General features: G+C 54.8%; 1 protein-coding gene across 1 annotated transcript; it reads right to left on the bottom strand.

Annotated features, from left to right (window-relative positions):
• Positions 1–1,133: 1,133 nt before the first annotated feature.
• On the bottom strand, positions 1,134–15,214 carry Btbd2 (BTB domain containing 2). The gene is given in 13 exon segments (XM_032907619.1): positions 1,134–2,250; positions 2,354–2,500; positions 2,788–2,875; positions 3,068–3,260; positions 3,735–3,932; positions 4,760–4,865; positions 5,867–6,023; positions 6,688–6,807; positions 14,798–14,993; positions 14,996–15,014; positions 15,017–15,082; positions 15,084–15,175; positions 15,178–15,214. Coding segments are annotated over 13 exon segments (1,581 nt in total). The 3' UTR covers positions 1,134–2,088.
• Between the last annotated feature and the right edge of the window lie 5,666 nt (positions 15,215–20,880).

Here is a 20,880-nt window from a genome sequence, read left to right as displayed (position 1 = left end):
TGCAGGGCAGTGGCCTCAGTGCGGCTGCAGACCGGAAGCCGCCTCCGAAGCCAAACCCTGAGGAGAGTGAGACCCGCCTGTTGTAGAGTTGGGAAGAGGATGCCTGGGCGAGCGGAAAGGAAGTGGGGGTGGGGTGAAGTAAGCCTGCTGCCACTTAGTTTCCCTTTGCATTGCTGGGGATGGGCTCCAGGGCTTCCTGCTTACCCAGATACCACCACCCAGCAAACAATTTAAAAGCGGCTGGAGAGATGGCTCAGTGGTTAGGAGCAGTGACTGCTCTCCCAGAGGTCCAGAGTTCAATTCACAAACCATCTGTAATGGGATCTGACGCCCTCTTCTGGTGTGTCCTTGGGAGAAGGGAAGATGGAGGTGGGAACTTGAAGGGCTGGAGAGATGGCAGAAGACCAGAATTGCATTCTTGGCACCTAACTCACCACTCAAGCACATGTGTAAGCAGTTCCTGGGGAGCCAGCATCCTCCGAACCTCCATGAGCCTCTATGAGCACAGACATGGCACACACAGACACAACGCAAACCAATCCACTTGAGCAGGCAGGATGGCTCACTGGTGCTTCCTGCCAGTCTGAGACAGCAGCTGCATGCCCTGGAGCCTCCCAGTGGACAGAGAAAACTGGCAAGCCGTCATGTACAGTGCAGTTAATACAGTTGGGGTTTGGTTTGGTTTGAATTGAGGCCAGCCTGGTCTACAAAGTGAATTCCAAGATAGTCAGGACTGCACAGAGAACCCAGCCTCAAAAAGCAAAGTTCTGTTTTTATCTTAAATTGTTGAGTGTGCATGTGTGTGTTCTGAGGCACCCAGCATGGGTGCCAGCAACACGGTCCTCTGCAGGAGCAGCAGGCACCCTTAATCACTGAACCATCCCTTTAGCTCATGTACTAGCCAGGAGTCATGTACCCTAGGCTAGCCCTGAACTCCAGTCCTCCAGCCTCTGCTCCTAGGGACTGAGATGGCAGTTCACAACTCAGGACCTGGGCCCTCGCTGGTAGCCAGCCTGGCTGCCTGCTGTTTTGTCTCTTTGGGGTACTGTGGCTGACAGCATCCTCAGGGAACAGCATGGGTGGCTGAAGCGCCCACTTCCCAGCCACATAACTGAGGATATGGCACTCAGTGGTTCAAGACAGATGTTTTCCTTTATTTAAAAAAAAAAAATCATTTGGGGACACAGTGGAGGGCACAGCTCCCATGGCTTTGGGATGGGCATGGGTCCTGGGCAGGAGGTCACTGGTATGGACACATGAGGAAGTGGAACCCCAAACTGGAGACTGCGCCTTCTGGGACAGCACTGGACGGGGTATGTAGTAGCCTAGAGGGCCAGGGCCGTGATATGTACAGGGGTGTTCTGTGTACCCCTGGGTGCCACATCAGGCCACCTGGGTGCCCAGTGCATCTTGATGGGCCTGACCTGCTCAGACCCTGCGGGTCAAGGCTGAGCTCTGCGGGCACAACAGTAAGGCGCCCGTCCACCTTAGGTGGGCAGTGCCGGCCTGGCACTGGCGCTGCTATGAGAAGTAGGAACCATGGCGCACATGTCACCACCCTGGGGCAGAGCTCCTAGAGACTCTGTGTATATGCCCGGGAGGCCAGGGTTTCAGGGGGGCAGCAGGACCTGGGACCCCCCCCAGGGAGCAGCGGAGACGGAAAGGAACATGAACCCAGACTGCTGGCTGGAGGAGAGGCCCGCGCACATGCGCAGGCTCCAGCTGAGCATGGGCTCGAATGCATTGCAGTGTGCAGTGTGCAGTTGCAGAGAACGGAGGAGAGCGAGCGGGAGGGGCAGCACCGGGGCTCGGAGCTGGCCTGCTGCCCCTGAGCTTCAGGGACTGCGACCCACAACGCTCGCTCGGGCCTGACAGCTGTCCATCCAAGTCAGGCCCACTCTGCCCCCCATGACTGAGGGATTGTCTCGACCGACCGGGCCCAGTCCATGGCCTAAGCGCCTCCCCAGTGCTTTGGGCCAGGCGGTCCCACTTGTCACTGTGGCCACAAGCAGCCCCTTCCGTGATGGTGTGGGAAGTGGTGGGAGGGTGGCAGGCCTGAGGCTGGCCGGGGTGACCTGGATTGATGACCTAGGTGTAGAAGATGACTTCGGGGATCTGCCCATCCTCCACAGACGTGCCGTTGTTGTTCCCAGCCGCATAACAGAAGGTGAAGCAGGTCTTAGCCCCCGTGGTGGGGGACTCGTGGGTCACCTTGCGAAGACCTTTGGTGCCATAGTGAGAGTCCGGGCCCTGGAGCAGGGGTGGGAGGCATAGTGAGGTCAGGTTGCTCCCAAGAGAGGGGCAGAACCTGCAGGGACCGGGAACAAGCCCTCGGGTGCAGTGCAGACCCCACCTTCAGCGTGGCACAGGCGGTGTAGTTCACATTGGGCAGGACCTCCACGGGCTCCTTGAACATAACACGGAAGGTGCTGGCAGACCCGTCGCAGCTGAAACCCGTGTCGTTCTGGCCAAGGACTGTGTTGCTGTCTGTGTGGATGATCTGGGGACAGAGTCCGCTCAGCTGCCAGGGTCTGAGCTGAGCAATCAGGGACTGCAGGGCCTGAGAAGGGCGTGGCCTGGGCACCCGGGGGGCGTAGTTTCAAGGGACTACGTGTGGTGGGGAGCGGGGGCGTGTCAAGAGGACCTGATGGACTTGTGGGACCAAGGTGCATCTGAGCTCTGGCTGCCTGTGGGGGTGGGAGTTAGGGGGTGCAGTGTGCAGGGGATTGCACGGGACGAGGCTGTGGGCGTGGCCGGGAGGCAGGAAGGGGCCGGCGAATGACCTACCTGGATGTTCACCTGGTAGTCAGTCGGCCCGTGGATGGATCCATAGAGCCCAAAGCCCACCACGAAGATGCGCTTGTTGACTGAGAACCTGCGAAGGCATCGAGCAGCAGATGGGACAATGTCCTGAGCCCATGAGGCTCTGCCATGGAGCAGCCTGGAGCTGTGGGGAGGGTACACTGCCCATTCCAGACGGACGGACCGAAGCCTCGCCTACCCGCACCAGTCCCTGCTGCCCACTCCTTTCCCACCTATCTCCCCAGCCAAGCTGCCAAGGTCTCACCTGATGCGGTCACTGGTGCCGCTGTAGCCCCAGCGGCTCTCCACTTGCTGGAACCGGTTAATGCTACACTCCTTGCCCCGCAGGCAGCACCGGGGCCGGTCGATGAACTCAACACGAGGCTTGGGGTTGACAGTAAAATGTAGGAAGAGGCTGACCACCTCCCGGTCCACCAGGATGCCAGACTGTGCTGGGCCTGCGGGCAAAGGGCTGGCTGACAGCAGGAAGGGAAGGCAGACTCAGGACCTGGCCTCAAGGTGGGGTATCTCATTATCAGGACCTGGCCTAGTTGAGGGGTACTTCCTTCCTGGGACCCACCATGATGTTCTTCTTTCTGCCTGGCATTTTGGGCTGGCAGACTCCCACATGTGTGGGTCCCTCTAGGCCCCTGCTGTAGAACACCCTTGCTTCATACTGGGTAGAGCTTGTACACAGGCTCCCAGGCCAGAGAGGGTGGCTTCCTAGCCAGTGTGTCACCAAGCTGCAGCCTTTCTAGGGGCCAGGAAGACGGCAGACCCCAAACCCATACACGCTAGGCAACTCATCTACCAGCTGAGATCCAGCCCAAAGCTGGATCCCGAGTGGCTCATAAGACGTGACCCCCATGGGTATAGTGGTGGCGTGGGTGGGAGGGGCTGTGGGAGCAGTGGCTGCCATTCCAGTCTGTTACCTGCAGCGAACTCCTCAATGGTCATCAGGGGGAATCTGATGAGACCCAGGGCCTTGCCCAGCACCTTCCTCTTGTTCTCTGGTGTCACCTGGAGTTGCTGCCGTTGACACTCAGCCTCGGACCAGCGCACGACCGCATTGAAGAGCCGAACCTCACGAATGCCCAGGGTATCTCGTTCCAGCACTGCCACCAGTGTGTCTGCGGTAGAGAGAGGCTGTGAGCCCAGGTGCCCTGTAAGGGCCATGTGTCGACACGCTGCACACGGACCTACCTTAGAGCCAGGCCGTGGCAATTATGGCCTCTGTCCATGTTTATCAATGAAGTTTTATTGACACATGGCCCTCCCTAAGCACTGTCTCCTTTGTTCTTCCTCCCTTCCTTCCTCCACCCTCCTCCCTCCCTCCCACCTCCCTCCCTCCCTCCCTCCCACCCAGTCTGATGGAGTTCAAACTGGCCCTGAAATCACTGTGTAGGGAGACTAGCTCTGCCCTCAGCCTGACCTCTTGAGTACGGGGATAACAGGCCGGCAAGGGCTGAGTGCCAGCCCTGCTCCTTTTTGAGAAAGGGTCTCACTATAGCCTAGGAAGTCTGTAACTCACAACAATCCGCCTGCCTCAGCCTCCTGAGGACTGGGATCACAGGTGCACACCCCAACTTCCGCAGCTATGTACTCTGCTCTGGCCTCCAACAGCCCGCATCTTCTCAGGACTATTTAGCCCACAGAGCCATCAGCAAGAGCCACAGGGCCCTTCTACGGCATCTGCAGATGGCACCATAGACGGCCAGGCAGTCTCCCTAGGCAGGAGTCACAGTGACCCCAGAGCAGGAGGGCAGGTCCTCAGCACAGGCCAAGCCTCGCTACCCAGTCCTACTGCATCCGAGCCACCCTAGTCCACCGTGTCACATCACTCAGGAGGTGTGTTTCCTGTCATCTTTGAATCAGAATCTCCAACCTGACCCAAGCCCCTCCCTGTACCCCCAGCCCATGCAATCATCACTGACAGCCATTGGCCCGACTCACTCACCCAGGTCAATGTCGGTGAAGCCCTCGGCAGCAATGGCGTCAGCCGTGTTCTTGTCTATGCTCTCCAGGCACAGGCTGGCCAGCTGTGGCTCATCAAAGAGTCGCGCCTAGAGAGAGGGGAGGTCAGCACTGTCAACACAGGCAATGCCGTCTGCCCAATGTGGAGCCATGCCTGTCCTGACACCCTAGCATGAGGAGGCTGAGGCAGGGGGATGGAGGGCTCAGGGCAGCCTGGGCACCAGGAGACAATTGCAAAACAAAGCTGTGAGCACCCAGCAGGTGACAATGCTGCCACCAAGCCTGGGATCTGAGGCCATTCCCTAAAGGAGTGACACATCAGAAATGAGAGTCACAGAACCAAAGCTCTGGGAGAGCCAGGGCACAGCTCAACAAAAGGTCCAGCACACACCAAGTAGCTGGGAGAGGGGCCAACCACACTGTCCAGTGCTGGCCACCAAGCCTGAGCTCCATCTTGAGGGCTCCAATGGTAGGGACAGAACTGACTTCATACAAAATGTCCTCTGCGTGCCACATGGGTCTGAGCCACACTGACGCTCATACACAGAGTAGTAACTATGGGCTAGCCTACTCTACCCTCCAGGCCCAGGTGGAGGGCTGAGAGGTCAGCGCAGAGGATCAACACTGACTCAAATCCCAGCATGTAGCTTGGTGGCCCACAGCCCCCGGGAACTCCAGCATGAGAGAAGGCCAGGGTCTTTTGGGGACACCTATACACACACACACACACACACACACACACACACACACACACAGTGAAAAATTAAAGCAGAGGCCCAAAGTGTGAGAGCAGTGCGGTGGCAGTGCACACCTTTAATCTCAGCCCTGGGGAGGCAGAGGCAGGGGGAGCTGTGAGGTCAGGCTAGTCTGGCCTACGTAGTGAGTTCTGGGGCTACACAGTGAGACAGACCCCATCTCCAAAACCAAACCAACAAAAACGAAAAAAGAAAGAGGACAAGTGGCCCGTGGCAAGACAGGAGGCAGCCCGGCCTCAGCGTGGCCACACAGGCACACATGCGCCACATGTACGCCACATGCAGGGCGTCACCCTGGAGTGCAGGAGCTGCTGGGCCCTAAGGACCACACCCACCTGTGTGAGCAACATGAAGGCGTTGTCAGCCCGCAGGTGCTTCTTCAGGAACTCCACACAGTGAGCCTCGAGTGCGGGCACCGCGTACTTCTTGGCAGTGTACAGTGTGGTCATCACTGTCTCGGGCCCGATCTGCACTTCGTCTGAGTACAGGAACCTGCAGGAGACACGGACTGGCGGTGTGACCCCACAGCCGCTCCGCCTGGCCAGGCACCACAGGTTCGCATCACACTGCTCAGGACCCTCCTGGAATTGGCGTCTGCCATTGTCTCCTGGCCTGGGGCTGTCACCTGAGGTAGGCTAACACATGCCTGAGCTAGCTGCAGCTCACAGCCCATGGCCCCGTGGCCGACCTCAGGCACTCATGGGCAAAGCACACATGGTGGTGGGACTCAGGCCCCAGCGGGGACATATGTTTGTCTGCACCACACTGATCGCGGGCTGGGTGGGCACGGACTGGCTCCATCCCCGCGCTGCAGGCTAGGCGTGGCATACAAGCACACTTGCCAGTTTTGCATACAGGCTATTTCAAAACATTAACAAAATTAAAAGCCTTCTTTTAAAAGATATAAAAACAATAGTATGTCTGTGTCGGGTCCTCTGGGACTGGACTTGGCCAGACCTAGGAACCAGTTGACCATCCAGAGGGTTGGGGTGCTGAGCCATCTCTCCAGCCCAGAAAACACTCCAAGAAGTTGTGGGTTACACACTCCAGAAAGTTGCAGCATGCTGCCCCGGGTGGACTCCTCAGGCGTCCCCAGGGCCTGTCTGGCTCTCCACACCCTACTAACCCCCATGGTCAGAAGCACCTGGACACGTACTTGAGCAGCGCCAGGAAGGCAGCAGGCTCCACGTCGGGCAGCTCGATCTCAGTGGAAGTAGTAGCCATCCCGCCATTGAACATGGCGTCAAACACAGCACTGCCTACAGCCAGCACAAACCTGTTTAAGAAGAGAGGGTGTCTGTCCGTTAGTCCTGCTGCTGGCCTCCATCCAGCCCAGGCCAGCCAGTGTCCCCTGTCACACCCGCCTGCACAGACTCCTGCCAACCCTGGTAGAGGGAGATCCTTCTAGGAGGGAACTGGAAAGAGGAGGCTATAGAAGGGCCAGGATGAGAGGCAGTCTACATTCCTTTATGTGTCTCTCCCTCCTCCTGCCTTCCCTCAGCCCTCCCCTCCTCTCTCTCTCTTTTTTTTTTTTTTTTTCCGAGCTGGGGACCGAACCCAGGGCCTTGCATGCTGGGCAAGCGCTCTACCACTGAGCTAAATCTCAACCCCCCCTCCTCACTCTTATGCATTCAACCCCGCCCCCAGAACTCATGTCCTCTCCCCATCCACTCCCTTCCCCACCCTCATGTCCCTAGGCCTTGACAATAAGCTTAGGGACCTGACCCTCAACATGGAGAAGCAGAATGTGAGTAGACAGCCTGGGTCAGAGGCCACACAGCTCAAGGAGGCTGCTAAGGCTTGGGGAGCAGGAGAGCCTGTGGTGCTGAGAGGGAATGAGAGGAAACTGGGTCATGTGACTGCAGTGACCATTCCAGTTGCTGCAGAGTGGATGAGCCGTGGCACAATGGATGGCATGGTGGCCAGCCTCAAGACCCTCAGTGACTTGGCTCAGGACACAGCTCATGCTCTAAGAGAAGACAATGGCCACAGAGCCAGCCCAGCACCCTATCATGCACGTGTGTGGAAATGGCTGCTAAGTCACAGAATAAGCTTGCTCTGTGGGGATGTGTCCCACCCAGATGTCCCCATAGTGACAGAGGGGCTCTGAGCAGCTTCTCCAGCTGGACACCCTAGCCAGGCAGAAAGACCCACGCACCATGGGTAAGGCAGAGCTAGGGGTCGTATCAGAGCCCACTGCTCAAACTGGACAAGGCCTGCAACCCTCCACAGAATCTAGGGTCCATTCCGTGGGGAGGGTCTACCCTCATCGGAGGCTCCTCCTGCTGAGAGTCCGGCCACTGCTGACTCTCACCTTGGATGCCAGGATCAGACCAGGCAGACACTACCACGCCCTAGGTAGCAACCAAGTGCACCAGGAAGCAGGGTCTAACTGCATGACAGGGACCTTCCAGAGGGAACACACAGACAGACATACAGACAGACAGACAAAGAAAGAGCTGATAGCTGGCAGGAGGTGCTCTATTACTACAGTTATTCAGGAGTTCAGGGGAACCCGAGCAAGTCAATGAGACCCTTTTCTCAAAAACTAAAAAATGAAGACTAATGGATTAGGGGTGGAGCCCTGCCTAGAATCCCCCAGTGAGGGGGCTGTGGCGTGGTTCAGCAGGACAGCACCCATGTAGCATGTGCATGCCTGTAGATTTCATGACCCTCACTGCAAAATCAAAGCAGAGCTGGCTGAGGACAAACTGCGGCAGACACTGGATTGTGTAGCCACAAGCTCTTGGGCATCAGGAACCAGAGTTGGGACAGACAGACAGAAAGGACCCACCTGGGAGCCTTGGAAAGAGTGTAGCTGCCTAGACGAGGGTCTTGGCTCTAGGGTCCCAATGGTGGAAAGACACAGCTCAGCCAGGGCCCTCCAGCCTCCCAGCTCCTGTCCTCATCCCAGTCCCTGGGTGGGGGCTGGGCAACCTGACTGCTCAGTATAACAGAGCAGCTCCCAGGCCCACGCAGCGGTAAGTCAGGAAAGACTCTGCCTGAGCCTTTCTGGTTAGGAAGCCTCCGTGCCCCCACGCAGAAGCCCAAAGCAGAAACTCAGGCACGCAGCTGCACTGGCGTAACCATGACCACCTGATAGGGATGTTCACGCCCGGCCTCCTGAGCTTCATAGCAACAAAGTGGGGACCATCCCAGGGGGTGCCCAGGGCACGCTGCTTGTCAGCACCTCTGCTCTCCTGCAGACACCCCAGCTGCCTTCAGACTTTAGTGTCCAGCTTTTACCTTGTCCACTGCGGCCTCTGCAGCTCTTTGTAAGGGACAGGAACACACACACACGCACACACGTACACATGCCAATCACCATGTATCAAGTATGGACAGACACAGTGTGCTCCACCTACACAATGGAGCACCAAACTGCTACTCACATAGCCCAGACTGGGGGAACCAGACATGGGGAGGACTTGGGAGTTAGCCTTGGGCAGATGGCAAGTGCTGGGCAGTGGGGCGGCCTGCAGGGTGCCAGTGGCCTTGGCCTCAGTGAGCCATGCTCAAGTCAACTGAAGTGATGAACGGGCACTAGACAGATGGTTCAATGGTTAAGACCACACACTCTTTTGCAAAGAGCCCAGTGCAGCTCACAGCTGGCTCCAGGGACCCAATGCCTAAGTTCTACAGGCAGGTGCACACATGAACACACACATGAACCATGTATGAACACATGTATGAACACATATCCACAACATGAGCACAGGCCTGAACAGATATACACACAGGAAGATACATATGCACACAAACACACAATTAAATTAAATCTTTTGTTCTTGTTTTTGAGTCAGGGTTTCTCTGTGCAGCTCTATACGTGTTTGTAGACCAGGTTAACCTGGAGCTCACAGAGACCCTGCTGCCTCTGCCTTCTTCTTCTTTTTTTTTTTTTTTTTTTTTTTTCTTTTTTTTTTTTTTTGGAGTTGGGGACCGAACCCAGGGCCTTGCGCTTGCTAGGGTAAGCGCTCTACCACTGAGCTAAATCCCCAACCCCTGCCTCTGCCTTCTGAGCGCTGGGATTAAAGGTCTGCACCCACTGCCTGGCTAGAATATATCTTCGGTTGTTGTTTGTTTCAGATGGGGTCTAACCATGTAATCTGGGCTGCCCTTGAACTGGAGATCCTCCTGCCTCAGCCCCCAAGAGTGTTGGGATGACAAGCCTGAAGGCCAGGAGTCTTACAGAAGCGGCCTGTGAAAGGAGAGCTCCAGGCACGCAGCCCAGTTCCCAGTGTGGAGCCTCCGATGCCACAAGTGCACAAACAGCCTGACCCTGGCGGGCTCCAGGAAAGGGGTATGCGCCGGGATCCCTATCACACGCATCAAAAAGCCATGAATGGGAAAGGAGCGGGGGCCACACCTTTACCCCCAGCACTTGCAGGAAAAGCAGACTCATTTCTCAGTGCTGTACCCAGGCTGGTCTGCACAGCGAAATCCTGTCTCAAAAGACAGAACTGAGGCAGCACAGGCGAAACTCAAAGTCTTGATTGTCCTGACAGGGCTTCCAGAATGCTAGAGGGACAGGTGTCGAAAACAGCTTATTATTTAATTTAAAGAATTGCATTGGGGCTGGGGATTTAGCTCAGTGGTAGAGCGCTTACCTAGGAAGCGCAAGGCCCTGGGTTCGGTCCCCAGCTCCAAAAAAGAAAAAAAAAAAAAAAAAAAAAAAAAAAAAAAAATTGCATTGGGGTTGGGGATTTAGCTCAGTGGTAGGCGCTTGCCTAGGAAGTGCAAGGCCCTGGGTTCGGTCCCAGCTCAAAAAAAAAAGAACAAAAAAAAAAAAAAAAAAAAAAAAGAATTGCATTGTGTAGCCCTGGTTAGCCTGGAACTTGCTCTGTAGACCAGGCTGGCCTGGAACTCACAGAGAGGTACCTGCCTCTGTCTCCTGGGCTCTGGGATTAGAAGTGTGTGCTACCTGCCCAGCTATGAAGGAAGTTTGAGAGAATACAGTGAACGTGGTTTCTCAGTCAGCACAGAACGAACAACTGAGAAACTACAATAACTAAGCCAGTCATGGAGGCCTGGGTCTGTCATCCCGGGCCCCAGCAGCCCAGGCAGGAGGATTGTGGCTAGAGTCAGCTTGGGTGCAGTAGCAAGACCCAGTCTCAAAACCAAATAAAGGGGTTGGGGATTTGGCTCAGTGGTAGAGCGCTTACCTAGCAAGCACAAGGCCCTGGGTTCGGTCCCCAGCTCCAGAAAAAAACAAACAAACAAACAAAAACATACAAAGGTACTATGGTGGGTGGGATGAGAGCTTAGCAGACACAAGGCCCTGGGTCCAACCTCAGCCTGGTCAGACAGGACCAGAGAGACATACAAAGGGAAATCATGTGTCCCAAAACCGGATGGCCTGCAAAACTGGGGATCTGCCCACAAAGAGGTGCCCAGGCTGATGGCTTCAGAAGGGACCCAATGGGGCATTTGAGGAGCCACACAAGCACTCCACACCCTAAAGACAAGCACCTAGGCAGAAACTCTGCCCACTGTCCCCAAATGGACCCACATGGCTTCAGAAGCCATGTGGCAAGGTGGTGTGGAAAACTGCAGCTACCTTGGAAAACGCTGGCTGGGTGGGAGCCTCCTCAGAGATTGCCAGAGGGGCAGGGCATGGAGGGGCAGGCCTGTCATTTCAGTTCTTAGGAGGACCAGGTTGGGGGACTGCAATAGGACTGCTGGAGCTACTGCTGAGTCCCAGGCCAGTCTGTCTTAAAAACAAACAGCAGCAAAAGCATTAGAACATGCACTGGGGACAGACGGGTGGATGGAAGGACAGACGGACACACACGGACACACACACACACACACACACACGCGCGCGCGCCCCAGTTCTTGTCAAAACTGTTTTGCATGAACAAAACTGCTTATTGAAGCTCCTGCTGTCTGTGCCCAGTCGAACAGTTGCTATGGAGACTATATAGCTGGTCAAAACATTTTCTTTTTAAGACCGGGACTTGAACCCAGGAGTACTCTACCATTGAGATACATCAACCCTAGTTGAAAGCTCTTCATGCCTGGTCTTTTCAATTAATTTGCAGGCCAGGTGAGTACCGGGATCACAAGTGTCTACTGAGACAGGATCTCACTGAACCTCTAGGTTGCACCAAGGATCTCGTCTTCTTAGCTGTCGGTCCACCTTTTCTATCAGTGCAAACTTTATCCACGGAACTGTCTCCTCAATTCCTCTTTTCTTTGTTTTGTAGACAGGGACGCATATAGCCCAAGCTGGCCTCTAACTCATTACGTAGCAGAACCTCTGGTCCTCCTGCCTCAGCTCCCTCCCACAGGCTGGTGACAGGCATGCACTAGTCAGCTTGCCACACTGCTTCTCTGAGGGGCCTCGGGTATCACAGAGCTTTTCTCTAGTGTCAGTCCAGGTGCCCAGTCAGGACCCAGCCAAAGTAGGGGGCCTGGCAGCCCTCTGCGCAGACAGACTCCCAAGACTTGCTCCTTGGCATTTGTGACCTTGATGGAGGCCCAGCCAGGAGCCCTGCAGGTACTGCCTTCAATCTGAGTCATCGCACTGACTACAGTAGCTCTGTCTGGTTCTGTGGTCACACACAGTGGCCAGAAACCTCAGGGATTCAGAGCCTCAGGGTATGCCTCAGTAGAGCATCTGTCTACCCGCACACCGCCCTGGATTCTTCCACAGGACCCAGAACAAGGAAAGAATCAGTGTGACATGGGTCCTAAAGTCCAGGTTCTGGAACCCAGGTCTGCAGAGGCCACATGAAGCCGCTGGGAGGTCCTCCCAGACCTCATTACACAGATGGCTGTGAGCCACCATGTGGTTGCTGGGAATTAAAGTCAGGACCTCTGGAAGAGCAGAAGTGCTCTTAACCAGAGCCATCTCTCCAGCCCCAAGAGGGGTTGTTCTTTTAAGTTATGGGCCTGTGAGTACAATGCCCTCAGGGACCAGAGGTTTCAGAACTGTGAGATCTAGAGCTACACCAACGCAGACACTGGAAGTTGAATCCAAAGGTCCTCTGCTAGAGCAGCAAAACCTCTTAAGCACGGTCCATGTCTCCATCCTCCTTAAACAATCTTACTTTCCAGTGCTGGGCAGTGAACCAGGGCAGGCACTCCCAGCCCTTCACTGGGGGATCCTAAGCCATGCCCTCTGACTTCAATTTACTTGTATTTCTTTTTTTTTTTTTTTTTTTTTTTTTTTTTTTGGGGCTGGAGACCAAACCCAGGGCCTTTTTCTTTCTAGGCAAGCGCTCTACCACTGAGCTAAATCCCTAACCCCCGTATTTCTTTTTTTTAAATCTTTCTTCGTTTCTTTCTTTGTTTGCTTTTTGAGACAGGGTCTCATTAAGTAGCCCTGGCTGTTCTAGAACTTGCTATTGGCCATGCTGGCTTTGAACTCACAAGTGCTGGGACTAAAGGCATGTGCCACCACACCTGAGTTTTTCTGACAGGATTTCCCTAGGTTGCCCAGATTGACCTGGAGTTTGCAATCCTCCTGCCTCAGTGAAGAAGTACCAAGTTCATGGCCTGGGTCACCACACACATTGCTTCTGGAGGCTACACTGACAGTCAACCCTAAGCTACGCTGTTCATGGGTAGGAGCCAGGCCTAGGGATGCCAATTCTGGCAGAAGATCTCATGTCCCTTCCCACAGCAACCTTTGGACTCGTCTGTGTTGAGCTACAAGAGACTGTTACAAGTACAGGATAAAGGCAACACATTCTAGCAGTCCCAGACAGGGTCATCTAAATGAGTCCAGTTCCCAGGTAGGGAAACTGAGGCCCAGAGAATTTGAAATAAAGAAGGAAGGACCTGAAGGGTCTTTCTGGTACCTTCCACAAGTCAGATCACCAACCTTTCAGCAGCCCTCCATGGCACCACTAAGGAACCTCATCCACTTGGAAGCCAGGTCCTCCGCTACCCACCATAGCACCTGCCAAGGCCTCACTCTCCACAAGCTCGACAGGGGCGACAGCACCCTCCTTCTTCTTGCTCTGGCCTGCTTCTGGCTCCCACTTGGGTGGGAGTCCTGAGTCTACACTGCCCCCTCACCCCTGTCCCTCCAGCACTCCGAAGAGCAAAAGACCACTTCTCTCCTTCCCGGGTCTACACACACCCACTTCCACATTCCCCAGTCTGCCACCAAGCCAGACGAACTGCCACATGGAATCGGGCCCATGTGCCAAGAACTGCATCGGCAGGCAGTACATCTCACTGCAGCTTGCAGGGGACTCTGGAAAGGCCTCAATCCTTCTGAGGCTGTGCCAGACCCTGGACCACTCCCAAAGAGCTCAATTCACTGGGGCCATGGTGAGGTCTGGGGGTGATGGCTCAGACAGGCTGGAAAGCCAGGACTGGAAGAACAAGAGGCAAGAGTGTCTGATAGGGACAGTAGGTCAGATGGTGTGAACGCAGGGTTCGAGATGATGGGGTAAGGAGGGGACCTAAGGGGTCATGAGTGGGAATGAAGAGGGTGCCCTAGAACCCGATAAGCTGGAGAACAAGGAATGTTGGGGTGACTAGGGGATCCAGGAACCAGAAAGGATAGAGAGGAGCAGGAACAGGACCTGAGGACAAAATAAAATGGCCCTAGAACAAGGTTCAAGGGAGGCTGGAGCCAATAGAACCATCAGGGGTGGGAGGTTCCCATGTTCAAGAAGTAGGGTAGGGGAAGGAGGATATGAGAACCAGGTTCAGGTTGGGGGAGGGGGGTGGTCAGGAATCCTAAGGTAAAAACCTGAGGTTCCAGACTCAGAGTTCAGGGGTGGTGAAAGGTCTGGGTAGGGTGTAGAGTCTGAGGTACATGGTCCTGGGTGGATTACAGGTTCTTGGGGTGCAGAGTTCCAGAATGTAAGGTCTGGGGTGCAGAATCTAGGAGTAAAGAATCTGGGTGCAGTCCAGGTTCTTGGGATTAGGGTTGGGTTGCAGGAGTCAAATAGAGTGCAAGGTCTGACTGCAGGGTTTGGGATGCAGGGCCTGGGTGGGGTGCATGGTCTGAGGTGCACAGTCCTAGGTAGAGTTCAAGGTCTCGGGTAAGGTATTGGCTTATGGGGTCCAGGGTCCAGGTGAAGTGCAGGATTCGGGTGGGGAATAGAATGGGGGGTGCAGGGTGTGAGGGCTACAAGGTTTGGAGTGCAGGGTCCAGGAAGGGTGCATGGTCTGTGATGCACGGTCCCGGGTAGGGTGCAGGGTTCCAGGGTGCTGGTTCCTGGGGTGCAGGGTCCGGGTGGGGTTCAGGGTCCGGGGATGCAGGGTCTGGGGTTGCAGGGTCCGGGCGCGTCCCGGCGGCCCACCTGTGCGCGGGGACGCGCTGCGAGCTGAGCCCCTTGCCCACCAGGAAGTGCACGTCGCACAGCACCTCGTTGTTGAAGAGGAAGGCGAAGCGCTCCTGCACCGTGGGCTTGGTGGCCTGCCAGTTGTACACGGGCTCGCGCAGCAGCGCGCCCGGGCCCGCGTCGTCGCGCTCGTCGCCCACGGCCTGCGCGTCAGTCCCGGCCCAGGCGGCGGGGACAGGGGGGCAGCGGAGGCCCTGGGGCGCAGGCGGCGGCGTTGCTGGGGGCCGCGGCCGCGTTGGCGCTTTGGCCCCAGGCCGCCCGCGCCCGGCCCGACCCCCGGCGGGCAAGACGCGCGCCCGCTGCCGCCCGCCGCCATCTTGTCGCTGCTGCGCGGGGCGGGGCCACGAAAGGCGTGGTCATCGGGGGCAGGGGCATCCAAGAGGAGGATGGGAGGGCGGGGCTAAGAGAGACAGGACCTGAGCGGAGCGAGGGGAGGAGACAAAGAAGGAGGAGGCGCTGGGCGGACAGAAGGGAGGGAGAAAGGGCAAGGCAAGGGGGCGGAGGGGCGTGCAGAGGTAACAGGGGAAGATGATAGATAGGAAGGAGAGATGGGGAGGGAGGGGAGAGGAGGAGAGGAAGAGGGAGAAGCGATTGTGAACATGAAGAGGAAGGAAGGGAGGATGGGCGTGGCAGGGCTAGGCACAGGATTGGTGAGACAAGAAAGAGGGGGGAGAGAGAAAAGGGAAGGAGGGAAATGGGAGGGAGAAATGGATACTGGGACCGAGAGGAGGGCAATGGGAGGGATTGGATGGGAGGAAAGAGAAGGATGTGGTGACGGCGAGGCACAGAGACAGGAGCTAGAGGAGGTAGTCGGGGCCATGGAGGCCTAGGCCCTCCCTGAATTGGAGCAAGGGCAGGAGGGGGAGGATGAAGAGAGGCAGGGAAAGCCAGGAGAGGTAAAGGGCAGACAGAGGAGAGAAGCACGGAACGACAGGAGGGGGAGGCGAGGGAAAGAGGGAGTGGGGAGCAGAGGGAGGAGGGCTAGAGCTAGCATGATGAGGGGCAGGGCTTCCATAGTAGTGGAGCCTGGGGAGAAGAAATGGGAGATGGGGGAGGAGTGGGAGAAGGGAGCCGAGCACAGGTGAGAGGAAGGATCAGGAAGAGGGGTGGAACCTGGGAAAGAAGCCAGAGGAAAGTCAAGAGAAAAGGGAGGAAGGGGAAGGGCCTAGGAGCAGTGGACAGGTGGAGAGGGGCGGACAGAGGAGGGAGGGAAGAGCAGGAAGGAACGGGTGGGAGGACTGAAGGAGAGAAGGCAGGGAGGAGGAGGGGACCGCACAGCAGAGGGCTGGACTTGAGAGGAAGGGTCCTGGTATATCTGAGCCCGCCCGGCTAGAGGGCGGGGCCACAGGGTAGCAGTCTAGAGGGAAGGTGACCGAGGACTAGGGATGGAAAAAGGAAGAGAGGAGGGAGAGGTAGGCCTATGAAGATGGTGGATGCGGGAAGAGTAGGAGAGGCAGAGGAACAGGAGGAACTGAGGACGATGAGGGCTCAGGACCTCTGTTTATAGAGTCCAGGCCTGAGCCCCTGAGCCCAGCCAGCTCTGGCTCAGGCTCAGGCTGTAAAACGTTAAGAACCCAAACGACTGGGAACCCAGAAAGGATAATGAGAGAAAGAAGTGGGGTGAGGTACAACGAGAAGGAAGGAGGGCGAAAAAGCTGGTGTGCTGCTTACCTGAGGAGCTGATGGGAGAGAGAGGGCAGGAGCTAGGAGGGGAGAGGGACTAAGGCCTAAGAGACACTGGGGTGGGGGTGGGGGGTTTCTGGGGAGCTGGGAGAACTGAGTTGAGGGGCTGCATGGAGAGGCAGGTATAGGAGGGAACCAGGAGTCTGGAGCCCTGAACACACTCTGCCTGGAGCTTCCAGGACCCAAGATCACAGACCAGGAACCATGTTCTAGACTCCAGACCCAGAATGTGAATCCTGGAGCCCACGGGTAGAATCCAAGTGTAGGCAACACTCCTCAGATTGTAACTCCGACTCCTACATTATTCTAGTTCCCCTTCCCCAGACCCCAAACTCTGGACCCCAGGGCCAGTTAGCTGGTCTGCCCAATGAAGGGGGCCTTATAATCCAGAAAGCAAAACTGAGGCAGACAGGGAAAGTAGCCTGTGAGTGGGAGTGTGCTGATCCAGTCAAAATTCAATGCAAGTCATACTTGCGGTTCCAGTACTGGGGAGACAGAGGCAGGTAGATCTCTGAGTTCGAGGCCAGCCAGGTCTACAGAGTGAGTTGCAGGACAGGCAGGGCTACACAGTGAGACCCTGTCTCAGGAAAACAAAACCAAACAAGAACAATGTCAATCCATCCCCAGGCATGTGGGGCCAGTGAGAGGTTTGTAAAGCAGGGATCCCCAAAGGTATAAACGTGGGGCTCTGTGGCTCCAAAATGCAGACTGGGGTACAACACCAGCACCCTGCCCCCAAGGAAGAGGCGCTGTGCATGCAGAAGCCAGCAGGAACCCCTCCACGGCCCTGAGCGGGCTCAGGTGGACAGCGTTGGCTGTGGACATCGGAGGTGGCTACCCTGGACAGTCCCTGTGTGGAGCACCTGCACCTTCACCCCAGCACTAAAGATGCTGAGGCAGAAGGATCACAAATTCAAAGGTAGACGAGGTTACTCAAGGAGGCAGAGGGGGAGGAAGGAGAACTAAGTTTCCACAGTTTAATTAACACCAGGTGACTGCCTTAGTCCTGAGTCTCATGACTCATTCTGAAACAGGTTCAACAGAGGGACCAATGAAGAAGGGGCTGGCTCTCCCCTCATACTCTCCCTCCATTGAAGCTGAGGCGGCTCTCCTAGGAGGCCATCTTTAAACACCTGCCATTACCGACATTGCTCCTCAAGTGCTTATAAAGCCCCTGATAGTGACTCATTGGATCACTGGGACACATAGGAGTGTCACAGACAGCAGCGGACAGGGAAGGATTGTAACTGAATGTCCTGATACATACATGGTAGCAGCATTACATGAATGTTGTAAGTCCTGCCCAGACTGTGGTGACCCACGCCTTTAGTCCCAGTACTCAGAGGCAGAGGTAGGAAGACCTCTGTGAGTTTGAGGTCAGCCTGGTCTACATAGCAAGCTCCAGGACAGCCAGGGTCACACACACACACACACACACACACACACACACACACACACACACACACACGGAGGGGGGGGCCCTGCAGGCCTGGGGGACATCTTTGGAAACCTAGATTCAACACATCATGGGATGGGCAACATGCTCCATATGTGAACATAGACTGAGACCGAACAACTAGACAGACATATCTGATATTAGGACAAGTAACCTTCTGAAGACAGTATTCAAAGAGAAAAACACAAATGCAATGGCCACAGAAGGCAGCACAGGGTGCATGGGCAGGAAATGTCTTCAAACTCCTGCCTGATTCTGTGATCCCAGATCCCAGAACATTTCTTTTGTGCTCATCCCTCTTCCCTTACAGAACCTTTGCATTTCTTCCTTAGTTTTAGGATGCTGACTTCAGTTATTTGTGGAAGGGAAGGGGTGAGTTCAAAGCGGCACTAAATTCTAGGTGAGGCTCCACCCCGACCACGCCCCCAGCTCCTCACTGGGGGATTCTAGGTGGGACTGCACCCCGACCACGCCCCCAGCCCCTCACTGGGGGATTCTAGGCGGGGCTCCACCCCTGGGCTGCACCACTAATACTAATTATCATCGCCTTTGCTCCCTCTGCTCACTTTTACGGAAGGTGTCTTTCTCTGTATCATGGCTGCGTCGGGTTCTAAGCAAACCTCCCACTTTCCCATGGGGCAGAATTTCAGGCTTCATTGTCAACCTTTTTGCTTGTTTGTTTTTTCATTGTTTTCTAAGACAGGGTCTCTCTGTATAGCCCTGGCTGTCCTGGAACTCTCTCTGTAGCCCAGGCTGGCCCGAAATTCAGAGATCCTCTTGCCTCTGCCTCCGTCGTGCTCTCACGCCTTTAATTAAGTGACATCACCACCGCCAGGCCTTTGCCAACCTCTTTAAAGGGTGTTAATGAATTCCAGTGTCTTCTCTCCTGTAATCAGCCCTACCCATGACCTCTAGAGGGAGCACTACACCAACATGCTCTCTGCTTTCCTGGGTTTTATTTTTGTTTTTTGTTTTTTATAAATAAACCATATTATATATTTTAAATATTTGCAAATAAATTAGAACATTGCACACCAAGGGTAAGCAGACGGAAGTGTGTAAAAATTCGCGAGAATAGTGTACAGTCAGAGCAGGCATTCAGAATGGAAGATGCGGGGCTTCTTTGTATTAGACATAGGCTAGCCGTGTGGAATTCGTTTTAACGCACTCATTCTTCACGGAAAACGAAAAGTCCACAACAGAATTAGAATTTAGAAAAACAATTAGCCTTATATCATTTTTTTATAACTTGATTTTATTTTTTGTTTTCTGTTTTGTTTGGCAAAAAATCTCAAGCAGTCCCAGCAATCCAAGGACTCACTATGTAGCCAAAATGACATCCAATTCCAAATCCTCCTGGCCCTCCTTCCCACTGTGGCAGGCACTGGCCACCACACCACATTCTCCTTTCATTCCCTTTTTGAATCCATGTATGGTTGGGTGTGGCTGCTCTTACAGAGGACCTGGGTGCAGTTCCAAGTACCCACGTGGTGGCTCACAGCCTTCTGTTCCTCCAGCTCCAGGAGACCCCATTTTTCTCAGCCTCCTCAAGCACTGGGCCAAACAACTGAAGCACATGAAATTAAGGAGTAAAAGTCAGTGTGTTTTCTTAAGGCTTTTATTCATTTCCTGTCGCTGTCCTCAGACACACCAGAAGAGGGCATCCGATCCCATTACAGATGGTTGTGAGCCACCATGTGGATGCTGGGAATTGAACTCAGGACCTCTGGAAGAGCAGTCAGTGCCCTTAACCTCGAAGTCATCTCTCTGTGGGGTTGGGGATTTAGCTCAGTGGTAGAGCGCTTGCCTAGCAAGCGAAAGGCCCTGGGTTCGGTCCCCAGCTCCGAAAAAAAAAAAAAAAAAGTCATCTCTCAGCTCAAAATCAGTAATTTTAAAAGATAATAAAGAATAAAAAGGGGTTGGGGATTTAGCTCAGTGGTAGGCGCTTGCTAAGGCAAAAGCCCTGGGTTCGGTCCCCAGCTCCAAAAAAAAAGAACCAAAAAAAAAAATAAATAAATAAATAAATAAATAAAAAAAATAAAAAAGGGGTTGGGGATTTAGCTCAGTGGTAGAGCGCTTGCTTAGCAAGCCAAGGCCCTGGTTTCGGTCCCCAGCTCCGAAAAAAAAGAAAAAAAAAAAAAAAGAAAAGAAAGAAAAAAGAATAAAAAATTACACAGACACGAGGGAAGAGTTGAGCAGGTGGCTTGGAGGGGAGGTCTTTGTCACTGACACACCTAACATTGCAAACAAAAGTTTACAAAAATATTCGTCCCCTGTTGCAAGCTTAAATCCCAGGAGCCCAGGAACTGACGTTAACAGGGTAAAGACTTGCTTTTTCTTCAGCCAGGCATGGCGATATGTGCCTGTGACCTTAGCTCGGGAGGCTGAGGCCAGAGGAAGGAAAGTGTGAGATCTGAGGCCCTGCAGGAGCTGCTGGCCCCGCCCATCCCTTACCTGCCTTCTGCCATTTTAGGGTCCTTTCCCCCAACTGCTACAGCGCCCCCTTGTGCCACAGAAACGCTGTGCTGTGCTCTTGAGATGACCTGCACCCCTCCGGTGGTGTTAAATATTATTGCTGGTCTCCACCTTCTGTATGCCAGGAAATTGCCCAGTTGTATGACCCACACACGTCTCCCAGTCGTTAGAATTTTCCAGAACATTCCAGAAGTGCAGCCAAGGCTCTAGGGAATCTCCTCAGGGAGACATGCATTGGTGCTTGAACCGAAACAAAGACACAAGTCTCTTTCTGATCTTCCAGCAGTCTCTGTCATCTTGCTAGAGGACAGGGGTCCAGACCAGCCCCTAGAAGTGTTTGGTTGAGACTCAGCATGAGACTTTGTCATTTTAGAAAATGTCTGTCTGTCTGTCTGCCTGCCTGCCTGCCTGCCTGCCTGTCTATTTA

This window comes from Rattus rattus, chromosome 1 (assembly GCF_011064425.1).
Source record: "Rattus rattus isolate New Zealand chromosome 1, Rrattus_CSIRO_v1, whole genome shotgun sequence".
NCBI lineage: Eukaryota > Metazoa > Chordata > Mammalia > Rodentia > Muridae > Rattus > Rattus rattus.
This window is presented reverse-complemented; position numbering and strand designations above follow the sequence as displayed.